The sequence below is a fragment of the Nomascus leucogenys genome, chromosome 11 (genome assembly GCF_006542625.1).
Source record: "Nomascus leucogenys isolate Asia chromosome 11, Asia_NLE_v1, whole genome shotgun sequence".
NCBI classification, from domain to species: domain Eukaryota; kingdom Metazoa; phylum Chordata; class Mammalia; order Primates; family Hylobatidae; genus Nomascus; species Nomascus leucogenys.
Window position 1 is genome coordinate 4606574 of NC_044391.1, and position 12734 is coordinate 4619307.

The 12734-nt window shown below is 38.8% G+C and overlaps 1 protein-coding gene across 4 annotated transcripts in view; it reads left to right on the top strand.

Moving 5' to 3' along the window:
- The window catches only part of SNAP25 (synaptosome associated protein 25), an 88094-nt gene that overhangs the window by 59226 nt on the left and 16134 nt on the right, over positions 1-12734 (top strand). For all 4 annotated transcript variants that reach the window (XM_003252644.3, XM_003252645.3, XM_030821985.1 and 1 more), the window contains exon 4: positions 6736-6784. In XM_003252644.3, coding sequence (XP_003252692.1) covers positions 6736-6784 — 49 coding nt within the window. The remainder of the gene's footprint in view (positions 1-6735; positions 6785-12734) is intronic.

The window sequence follows — 12734 nt, forward strand, 5'->3', positions numbered from 1 at the left end:
GAGAATAATAGAATTTCCAAGTCAGTGCTCTCAAGAAATCACAGAAGATTGTATCACTTTAAGCAAATCAGAGCAATTTTTAATATACAAAGGAATTATCTACATAAAACTTTATTTGTAATTATTTTGGTGCCTATAAATTACATCTAATCTTGAGATTCTGTTCTAACTTTAGCCACATATATGACTTTTAAAAATATGTATGCATATAGGTGTATCATTTTTAGAAATTGTTCTGTTTAAAGTCAAGCACTAAAATTTATGAAAAAAAATAGGAAAACCCTTTAACAAAGGGAAATATCAAGTCCAATAATATAAATACAGAAGCTTTTTTATATTCCTGTCTGGATTGAGCACCCATTTGCAAGGCAGGGTTAATGAATCCCAAACTATTTTTAAATGGGTAAAATGGGGCAAATAGCAATAATGGAATCAAAAGGGCACTTGCAATCATAAACCTCACTCATTCCAATTTGGTAGAGCAGCAGTCGGCCAGGCAGAATAAATGGATTAATTGAACTTGCCCAATGGGAGAGATGAAGTGGAAAAAGAATGGGTTGGACTATATTTATCTTAACCTAATAAAACAAGCCTAATAGTTTTTATTCAGTGAGATGCTGTTTTAGCTGTGCTTTGAAACTGCTTATCGGTATATAAATACATGTGTGATTATCGTTTTTAGAGATCTTGGGCTTTCTCTGGCAGAATGATTAAATGAGCCTACTCCCCTCATGTTATAAATTGCATATGCAACAACATGAAAGGGAAGAAAAGATAAATTTTACAAAGGGTAAAAGCAAAGGCAGCCGCCTCTCACACTCTAGGAGCCAATGTCCTCCTTCTCTTATTTCTGTAGCTTCAGCTTCTCACCTAGGAATGAGATATGGCTAAATGTGAATTGCCACTGGAGGAGTGGGAAGGAGGTGGCAAGCCTGCACTCCCTAGGAAGCCTGGCAAGTGGGTGGGGCGGGGGGTGGGAGGGTGGGGTGCACATAACAAAATCTGTTATCCCCCAGAATGATAATTCGAGCCTGCAATGTGGCACAAACGGGCCACACCGGAAGGCAGCCCTAGCAAAGCAGGTCCTCAGTACAGGGAAGCAGCGTTCTGTCTAAGTGAAGAGCAATATTTTATCTGCACAGTCCAGGGAACGCTGCCGCTCATGCAGAAATACTTGAGGATGAAGAAAGAGGTAGATATTCTAAATCTAGGAGTGCAGGCAAGAGTCTTAGCATGGACTTATTCTCTCTCAAGTTTTCAGGAGGAAGAAAAATGAAAGAAGCCCATCTTAGTAATATGCCTACATGAGCTCTGAAGTTAACCTGAAGGGAGCCTAGAAATCAACCGAGATATTTATTTGATTGTATATTATTACATTATTATCATAATACATCCTTATGGCTTTCAACCATAGCCTCCAATCCCATTTTTCTTTTTTTGCTTACGTGTGTGCACATCTGATATAAGTTTCCGAAATACCAGAACTGTCACTAATTTGCCTGCCTGTGCAATGTTGAAATGCTGCCTAGACTGTGGAAAGGAGCAAAACAAATCAATCAGAACGCACACCTTGAACTGACCCCTTACACATCAGAGTCTGAGACATGGTCACTTTTTCATGTATCTTCTTAAACTGCAAGCCATGTCGGCCAGTCTTCAAAAATGAGTATCTGCTCTAATTTATTCTAGGGGAAAATTTCTCAAAAGCTTATTGATTGAAGTAGGATTCTCGAATCATATGTTTTTGTTTCTCCTAAAGCATTTTTCAATCAAGCATGCAGCTACATCTTAGAACAAGGATCAAAAGAGATGGAAGCTATCTCCTGCCTCTAATAAATGAGAGGAGGCTATTAGACTCTCCATGCTTAGGAAATTGTGAGCAAAGTGTTATTAGAGTAGACTGATTTGCTCTTACTTCCTCCTGGGTTATTTTATATTTATGGTCAAACATCCTGATGTCTAGGACATTGGCTATTTAGATGATATTCTGCTTTTCAATCAAAAAGGACATTCTCTAAAGAGAATCTGCATTAAATATTCATCAAGGGCAGAAATCATTTGGAAAACCTGAGGATTGAAGCACCAGGATCTTACTCATGATCCCAAGGTTTGACAGTGCCATATAATTTGAATTGAGCTGAATCCTTATTGAAATTCAGTCTCAAAGACAGGAAAGGTTACTAAACTTGTGAAGTCTCCCTAAGGCAAACAATCTGTCTTTCAGTGGAATATACAACTTTACACCATCCTTAATAGACTCCAGGGTGTAGCCGTGGTTAGGGGTGGGGCCTTGCTTTTTAATAGTCATCGTTATCAGCATTTCAAGGGTAATGTAAAACTACACAGAGGTGAGTGGAGAAAGTTCAGAAAAAATGAATGCCATAGATAGGTAAAAAGGTTAGAAATCATGTAGCACTTGGTTCTCAGCCTGGAGTTAGGAACTCTCTTTTGGTGAATGCGTTTCAACAAATATTCACAGAATACCTAACTGGGGATAGGAAGAGAGATGTAAATTGGTATCTTGCTGGGAAACAGATATGTAAGTAGCGCTGCAAATTCAAGGGCATATTTGCCTTAGGCGCATAGGGGAGGGAACAACTGATTCTGGTAAGAGACTCATTAAGGTATCCTTAAGGAGGGAGTATTTAATTCCAGGAAAAAAAGTTAACTCTGCTAATGCTAAATGCAGGAAATGGAGTCTGCACATCAGTGCCTTGGGTTATGTAAATTAAGCCCAGGAAAAGCCCCACAGCCTTAGGGCAGGCCAATTCAGAGACGCCACATAACTTCCATGGAGTGGTTATTGCACAACTAATATTTCATGAATGTTTTAGCATCCTTCTTTTTATGCCAGCTTATCTTTCAAGACTTTCAAGACACTTTGGCCATGCAAAGAGAATAAGCATTCTAAAGCGGTGTATGCCAGACTTTCCGCTAAAAATGAGAAAAATCAGGTTGAGCAGTCCTTTTCAGATATGCAGATGTGGGGTCTTTTGGAGAGAGTGCCTGGAGTGTTCTAGTTTTAGTTCAAATGTTTTAGACTTTGGGAAAAGCATCTCAGAATGGCAAAAGAAAGATTCGAAACGTTCTATAAAGATTGTCTTAGTTCATCTGGAAAAAAAATTTTTTTAATTAAAATAGAGAAATAAAAGAGAAAAGAAAGAAATGGAAAAGAAAAAGTAATCCTTCGTATCTCCAACTCCCCTGTTTTTAAGTAGGCGATTTTCCCAGCAATCTCAAACAGAAACTAAGAATTGAGCTAAGATAAAAATAGAACCACCTCCTCACACTCCTAGCTACTAAAACATAATACTATTTAAGGAATAAGAGAAAGTAATATTCTGCCTCCCTGAAATCATGTCTCTATCCCTGCCCATCTCCTTAAGCTTCTAGCTCCCCCCAAAAGCAACCTAGTTATTTTTAATAGAAGCTGTCAGCAAAAGAGTGGAGCCAAACGCAAGTTCTAACATGTACCAAGGTGAAATGTGCCAGGTACTGTGCTTGGAGCTATCACTGTCATCATCATCAAATGTACATTACCTAATTCAATCTTTGTCAGCTTCCTTCTACTACTACTTTGATCTCTGTTTTACTGTAGAGGAACTTGAGGTACACAGTGGTTAAGTTGCTTGCTTGAGACACACAGGTATATACGGCAGAGATGAAGTTAAAACCCAGGTCTATCTGAGTTCAGAGTGTAAGTTCTTACACATCACACTTCTCTTCCACCAGCGTCTCTTACAATCATTATTTTTCTTTGAGAATTCCACACACACACACACACACACACACACACACACAAAAGGATCTAAGGAAACAAAGCAGCTCATTCTAAATGGATTGAGATTCTACTCAACGTCTTATTTCCTGAACTCATGGAGGTGTCAGCTTCCCATAGAGGTGAACCTTGAGAGGCTGGACCCTCTGAGGCTCATCTTACCCTCATAACTACTGTGAGAAATTATGAGGGAGCAGTTACTGTCCCCATTTGACAGCTGGGAAGCTGAGACACAGAACAGGTGACCTTAGAGCACTAGCATTATGAAGATAGGTCTAGAAGTCAGAAGTAATGACTCCTAGATCCTGGTTCTGCCCACCTGACCGAATTGTCTCACAAACAAAGGGACACATTTGAGAGGTCATGCATTTGTCTACCCATTATCCTTAGTGCCTAGAGCAGAGTAGAGGCTCAATAAACTAGGAAGGAAAGAAGGAAGGAAGGAAGGAAGGAAGGAAGGAAGGAAGGAAGGAAGGAAGGAAGGAAAAGTAAAAAGGAGCCTGTGAGTGATTAACCAACCTATCAACCACTCAATCTTCTCAATCTTACTCGGCATCCCTATCCTTATCTTAAACGTGGAGAAACATTCTGGAAGGCCAGATGTCTCTTCCAGGGTCTCATGACTGGTTGCTGGCTGAGCTAAGAGCACAACCCAGTGTTCCTGACTCCCACATCAGTGCTCTCTGCTTCTGTTCTCCCAAATTGGGGCAACCTAAAAAACTCTTGCTCCCTCAAATTAGTTCCGTGAATCATTCTAGTGTTAAAACATTCAGCACCAAATTGGACAAATGTGCAATTATACTTGCAGGGCTCCACATAAAAATAAATGGGTATAATAGAATATCAAGAAAGTGTAAACAGATGAGGGCTGGACTGACCAAACTAAAATCACTAACCTTTTTCCCAACCACTGTCCCCAGTAGAATGGAGCAAAGATTTCATGTGTGGCCTGATTGGGCCCTCGAGGAGAAAGTGCTCTCCGAGATGCCTCTGCCGTCAACAGAACCTGCATTGTCACATCCCTATGCCCGAATAGCCATCTGCCTTTTATAATTTCATCTCACAAGAAATGGAGAAAGAATGCAGAAAAGAGCAAATAAATCATTAAAATACAGGCTAGTACAGACAAAAGCCTATTTACAACCCATTTAAAGAAAATATTTTGAAATGTCTTTTGTGGTCTAGAACCTTGCTACTCGATGTATGTCCCTGAACCAGCTCCACATGTTAGGGAGCTTGTTAGAAATGAAAAGCCCAGGCTCTACCCTAGCCCTACGGGATCAGAATCTACATTTTACAAGATGAGGATTCATATGCACATTCCAGTTTGAAAAGTAGTGGTCTAGAAGCTTCAGATACTTGATAATGATGATATTTTTAGTTTGCCTAGATAGCCTGCTATAGATGCATTTTCTGAATATATTTATTTTAGAAACACTCCATTCTAGCACATTCCACATATTAATTTGTTTAATGCACATACCTCCTCAATGAGGTATTAACTATTGTCATTGCTGTCTTACAAAGGAGAGAAAGGAGGCACAGAACAATCAGGACACTTGCCTAAGGCCCCACAGTTAGGAAATGAAATCACCAGCATTCCAGCCCAGAGTCTGGCTCCAGAGTCTGTGCTGTCAAGGACTCCTGAGGCCATCCTGGGCCAGCCCTGTCCATACTACATCCTGACTTTGCCACTAAAGCCTATCAAAGTGTGCTCAAAGGCAAGGTAGGCTTTTGTGTCCTGGAGATTTAACTGCACACATTCTCTAAAATGGTGAGTTTATAAAAGCTCACAGAAATCATTTTCAGTATTTTATTTTTCGGAAGCACTATTGAAATGTAAGTGTTAAAATACTATTTTTTTTAAAAGCACTTTGTTGGCCTCCACTAGTATCTCTCTCTTTCTTTCTTAGTTCAAAGTACATCAGTGGAAAATAAGCACCATGAGAGAGGTCCTAGCTTAGAATTTCTTCTGGGGGTACCATGAGCTTTACTTGAAAAACCAATTCATCCAAACTGTAAGCAATGCCATTTTATACCCATTAACAGTCACCCTGTAAAATGGAAGGCATTAACTGATTAGGCTTTCTAGAAATTAGGCTTCTTAAGTATGAGTGATACAGATATCTTTGTTCCTTCTCTCCTGCCCACCAACTCCCACTCCCTTCCTGCCCATGGTTCAGGTCATATTTGGTTTATTTGAACAATAAGGAGATGAGGGATGCCTTTTAAAGACTTCTCCTGAACAGAAGAACTTCTGTAAAACTTGTAAAGGAATTCTTTTCTCACACTAGATTATTATGCAGAATATCAGATTTCAGAACTTGGAGCCCTTATTTCTCATCTCAAACCCATTCTAAATACTGCAGACTCTCTCTATAGAGAGAGAAAATTGGAGAGTGAGTTTCCTTTTGAGCTGTGTTTCCCAATCTTTGTGAAGCCATGCTCTCTTCTGATGAACCTAAAAACCTCAACCCCCACCACCAAGATTCTTGCACATCTTCCCATGGGGCATCCCTCCCCAATTTCACTGATGAAGACTTTCTGATAGATCGTGCCAAAGAAGAACATTTAGACTAGAAGATTTCCAAAGGTTTGCTTTCTGTGATTGGTGTTATAAAAACTGTAAACACGTTTATTTCCAAATATAAAATTATAGTATAATATGAAGTATGTGTATTCCGATTTCATACAGGCCCCACCCCAGCCCTACCCCATGGAGACAGTGCTCCATTTCCTCATTCTGCCTAAAGCATCACTGGTAGATCAAGTCCACAGCTGGCCCATTCTTCTATCCCTCCATAATCCCTCAGGGCTCTTGTCATACTTCCTCCCTTTTTTCTTTTGGTCCTTCTTCATTTTCCATTTCTAGGGCTAATTGTCCCCTTACTGATTTCTCTTTCTCTCTTTTCTCTCTCTAACTCCTTTTCAACTTTGCTACCGTTATTGGAATGTAGAGTAAAGATGCTGGTATCAGGACTTTGGTTATGTTGGATGAACAAGGAGGTAAGTTCAGATTTCTTCAGTAAGAACAATTCCTCTTCTGAATAATGTGCATTTTAAAATTACTTGTGCATATGCAGATGGTCGCTTTGACATGTGTTACACACGTACACGAATATGCAGGTTCTAGATTTTTCATCTTGCTTTTTTTCTTTCTCTGTTGAAAAGATTGGTAAACGTATGGAAATGTTGAGGCCTTCTTCATGAGTGAATCAATGATACCACTATCTCTGTTATATATGTTGGGGTAACAGAATTTTGAAGGCAAAAGCCATTGTTTGTTTTTTTAAAATGATAGTATTTTGGACAGTGTAAGAATTTTCTTATTATCCTTGCCCCTAAACTTTCCCAATAAATTTGGTTTTCTTCTTATAATATGTAGATAGAATGAGCATATGGCATATCATGTTGTCTGCTTCTTTTGACCATCCCAATTCAGTATCTAGTAGTTTTGATTTTCAAGTCACTATGGGTATTTCTTAAATACCTGGGAGCTGTTTTTCACAGAATATAACCTGAGGGAAATTATCTGGAAAATAGAACATTGAACCAATTGAAGTATTTGGCCCGTTTTAAAGATTATTACAGAAATGCTAGAAGCAAGGAAAATCAGAGAGCCAGCTTTTTAATATAGCATCTCTATACCTAACATGGAAACTAAAAAGGGTAATATCATCATTTTTCTTCATCTCAATGTATCTAGCCTTATGGTGAGATTGTACATAATTCTAGCCACAAGTCAGTTACCTGATTCCACTCTGAATTCTTATCATAATAAACAGATTTCTGCAAAGTTTTTTTCTTTTTATTCATACTTTGTAAAAGCATTAGAACATTTTTTGGAGTCATGACTATTTTTTTGTAATGGCAAAGATGAAAATGTACAATGTATTCACAACACAGGAAACCTTAAATAAACTCTAAGCATAAATCTCAAGCTGTGGGGGAACGTGCCTGACAGATAACAGAAAGAAGGCACTTCTCCTAAAATTCAGAGAGCCCTTGCGTATCAAAGAAAAGGGCAGCAACCCAAAGGAAAAATGGATGTAAAATAAGACGTCATCACAGATGTATGAAACCATGCTCTAATCACCAACAAGGACAAGATACCACTTTTTAGAGCAGACTGGCATAAATTTTAAAAAATGATAATAACCAGTGTTGTGAATATGTTGGGAAAACAGAAACTCTTATTCCACAGCTAGGCACTGTAGGCTGACACAAATGTCTTAAAGAATAATTTGATAATATCTTCACATTTTAAAGTGCACCCATCTTTGACCAAGACACTCCACTCCTAGAATTTTACAGTGCAGATATACATTTACAGTTATATGAAGTAAAATGCATGTGGCTTACTCATAATAATGTAAGACTAGAAACAACTTAAGTATCTGTCGGTGGGGAGACCAACCCAATTAATTGTGGTACGGCCATAAAAGAATTGTTCTGCCACCAATATAATACATAAGGTAAATCTTTATTTACTGACTTCTGTGGAGTTGGGGTGGGAGCAGGAAGGGACTGGAGGAAGATGCCTCATTTAGGGTCCCCTGGGTAGCAAATGCCAGGAACCAATTAGAAGCAAAAGAGATTTATTGGGGAAACGTCTGTGATAGGTCAAGGGGAGAGTGGGCGGGAGCAGGCAGAGACAGCCTTCAGACTATGAAGCAGGTCTGACGCCTATAAAAGTAGATGGGTACCGCTCTGAGAAGCCCTCAGCCAGGCCGATGGGGAGCCCGAGAGCAAAGAGTGCTGATTAGAGGAGCCCTGTGTTGGGCAGAAATGTTCTAGCACTAGTAGCCCATTGTGCTCAGCCATTGGCTTGAAGCATCCCAGGAACAGCCTGGCCTCAGGGTAAACACTGTGGCAGGCTGCATAGTTGCACAGCTGGAGGCATCTGGCTGTCACATAAGGACTTTCGGTTTTACATTATTTATTTGTATTAAACTTTTTCAATAAATATATACCAATTGATCAAAAAAAAATGGAGAAAAAAGCTTGAAAAAAAAGTTGAACATAAACCCCAACGTTTTTCCTTCAATTTTCCCAATACAAATTGTCAAAAGTTGTACACAAATAACAAAGTCTATTAGAGTTCCATGTTGACGATATTGCAGTGGCAATGGAAGCCTTCAGAACTCCCCAAATGGGTTTGTTACTATTATGTGACTTCTTGGCTGGATCTGTGTAACAATGTCCCAGGCTTTGAAACTCAGGATGCAGCAAGTCATTGCTTTTAAAAAAATAACTAAACAACAGGTTCCCAATAGAGGAGTAGTACCTGATTTCCAGTGCAAAATTGAAACATATACACTCATTAGGAGTTTCACCTTATTTATTTTTTAAGTTAATAATTTGTAACTTGATGTGGGTGGAAAAAGAGACATTGCAATGGAGGGTAGACTTAGGAAAGATTTAGACTAGAACCTTTTCCCCCCGAACAATAAAGCACTGACATAAAGACATGGAAAAGAATATATACAAACCTGGAACCAAAAAGAGAAAACATGAATAATAGGCTTACATGAGTGATAAATTGCATTGTACTTTGATGAAGAAAATCTAGAGATATAATTTGCTGAAATCTTCATAAAAATGCAAAAATATATATTCTTTAGCACAAATGATCTCCAGAATCACCTATGTATTATTCTCTGAGAAACAAAGCAGAATAGAATGTCTGTTTGACAGATTTCCCCATGAGACACTTAATGTTCTCGGCTAAGACATTTCAATTATGACCATACCACAGTAAATGCTGAATTCCTCAATTAAACAAGGATAGACTGGGTTTTACCAGACGTGTGGTGAGTAGATAGACACTGATGAGAAACATGCAACTGTAAAACCCCCGAAAGTGGGTGGTTTCTGGCCGGTCTTAAATGGTACACATTTCCTTTATAGTATAATAGGAGCTTAGGACCTTTTTTTTTTTTTTTTAATTAGGCAGTAGGGACCCAGAAGGACCTTTCTAATTGACAGATGAGCATGTCAACAGCTATCTTCATTGCCATTATAAATGCATTTTAATTTTGCCTTTAATTGTTTAGATCAGTAACTGCTTTGAAATTTCTCTTCAGTTATGCTCTACTAATTTCGTTTATGCGTGAGCACCAAAATTGTTGACTATTTCTACCTCACAGCAGCAGGGAACCTCAAGAAACAGCCATCCTTCTAAAGAACCATCTCAACCACTGTTGGGTCAGGCCAGGCCATTCCAGGTTGTCCAGTTAAATGATTGCGCTAGGAAATTTCCTATGGAATTCTTGCTTTATACCCAGGTATCGGGAGACACCAAGGAGCACTGAGCATGACAACCAGCCCTGGAAACCTACTGAGCCCTGGGACTTTCATTCCTCTAGAAAATTTGTCACCAAGGGAAGTCCCCAAATGATCTTGGCACTAATGTGGGCTTTTACCTGCATATCTCTTGTTGCTTTTGCTGGTCTTTGCTGAATTGTATGTCTGTTCTGATGCTGAAGATGTGACTCTTGGGAAAATCTCCTGGGATCAACTCCAAACTAAACAGTGAAATATTTGACTACTGTCTGACAGAAGAAAGACAAAGTAAATCCCTGTCCAGAGAGTCGGCTATCTTAAAAGGTTCATGGCACTACAAGGTGGCATTTGAAAAACCATCTCTCTAGCTAAAGTCCACTCACCAATAACCGTTATGAATGCCTAAGGCTGTACTTAGTCATGATAGCCACATAGGGCTATTTAAATTTAAATAAATTTCTATATGTTCATAAATGCTAAGAAAAATGAAATTCATAGAGGCAGCATCTTGTAACTGGGTATACTCATGAAGGCTGCATACTATATTAATAGTATTAATGCTTACTATTCTTCTACTGATTTTTTACTAGGTTGAGAATACTAAGGGCCCCATGTTGGCTTACTTAGGAGAGATTAGTAGAAATTTTCTTTCCACCAGTCATTGGAAAAATATTAATGAAAAACATTAATATAGATTCTTGAGGATCCTGTCATTGGTGGATCTATCACAAATATCCAGTGATCCAATATCATGGCAAAAGAAAGCCCAAGCTCTGGCCCCAACATATAGTGTCACCTACCTGAAGACCCCCTCCCTACTGTTATTCTCCTCCCAGCCCCCAAGAATAAACAGAAACCAGCCAGAAAACAAGCTTAGGGAGATCAAAAGCAGTCAACACTGGATGGTGCGTTGCATCAGCCTCAGAGATGCTGCTGTCCATCCCAGAATGAGATGCTTTTAAGCATTTCCTGAAAAGCATCTTCACAGAAATCACTGAAGTGCCGTGAAGTCCCAATATGCCAAACATCTCCACAAACATAACTCAGTACACTCAAAAAAATAATATTATTGCTAGAATTTCTGCAACAAAATGATTCCACAATATTTTTTAAATTAAAGGTTTGACTTAGAATTCATATATAAATGTATATTCAAGTGATATTGGTAGTTATAAAATAGTGTTCTGAATCAACTATTTTCTGAATAGTTTTCTGAATCAAATTCAGCTTCAGAGTTTTCTCTTTTAGTCAAAACTTTGCCAAATTAAGCTGGTAACCGATGGCAGAGCCCAGCTTCCTGAAATAAGGATTTAGACGTGCCTGTTTGTTTTTCCCTTTTTAATATCAATTATCTAATTCATGGGTCCAATACCTGTGCACCAATTCACATATATATGTTACCTCCTAATCTCTGGAAGCACAGTGGATGGGTCCCTAATATCTTGTCAGAGAGTTGATATTTTGGCCAAAAAAAAAAAAATTGTCAACTTGCTTTGTAACTTAGGAGAAACTCCTCAAGAAGGACAGATAATTGCGTATGTGTCCCCATGCCATAATCTATGCTTATTTCAGCTGTCATTAGCTGGGGGCAGCATCTCTCCTTCTGAGCCCAGATGCCTGCTCCAATCCGTCTCAAGCTTGTACTCCCAGAGGCCATTAGCAATTACTTGATTGGGATTTGGCATCCCTATTGTCTGTACATATAATGGTTCTTCATCTGATGATGAGTTCCTTTCCCCACACCAGTCCCTCCACTTGAATATTTACCTTGATCTAGAGACTAATTTATTGCATTCTTAAAAGGAAACTGGAGTGAAATCCTTAGAAAAGAAAAATATCTTCTCAAATGTAGAGATTGCCATGTGTGTGTATATATATATATATATATATATGCCCTTTTTAAAAATTTTTTTAATTGTAATTTTTATTTTTGGGATGCAGTTTCACTCTTGTTGCCCAAGCTGGAGTGCAATGGCGCAATCTCAGCTCATTGCAACCTCCACCTCCCAGGTTCAAGCGATTCTCCTGCCTCAGCGTCCCAAGTAGCTGGGATTACAGGCACATGACACCATGCCCAGAAATTTTTTTTGTATTTTTAGTAGAAACACGGTTTTACCATGTTAGCCAGGCTGGTCTCAAACTCCTGACCTCTGGTGATCTTCCCGCCTCGGCCTCCCAAAGTGCTGGGATCACAGGCATGAGCCACCACGCCCAGCTATATTTAGCGGATTTTTTTTTTTTAAGCCGTCACTGTGCCTGTATTTATTCAGCAAAAGTTCTGCACTACCTTATTATCTCCTCCAGGTATTCAATGCTGGATAAACAACGAAATTTTGTTTTCACCTGTCATTTCAAAAGCATAGAGAAATAGCAGATTCCTCATGAACTGAATTCTGTTCTTTAGCCTCATGAAAGAAAACACAATAGGCTTTTATTTTCCAAATTCACAGTCTGGCAGTTTGGGTCACTAGTGAATATATCTTAGTTTTTTTGGAAGCACAATTTCCACTGTATAACTTAATGTGAAATTGTGTTTAAGTGATGATGTATGCCCTTAGGCTGGAAATGTACTTATCAGTTGTATTCTAGGCATGCCTTTATTCCAGGAGGCATAGGCATGCATGCATGAAAATACAGATGAAAAGAGGAATGGAAATGTAATTAGGTTTTG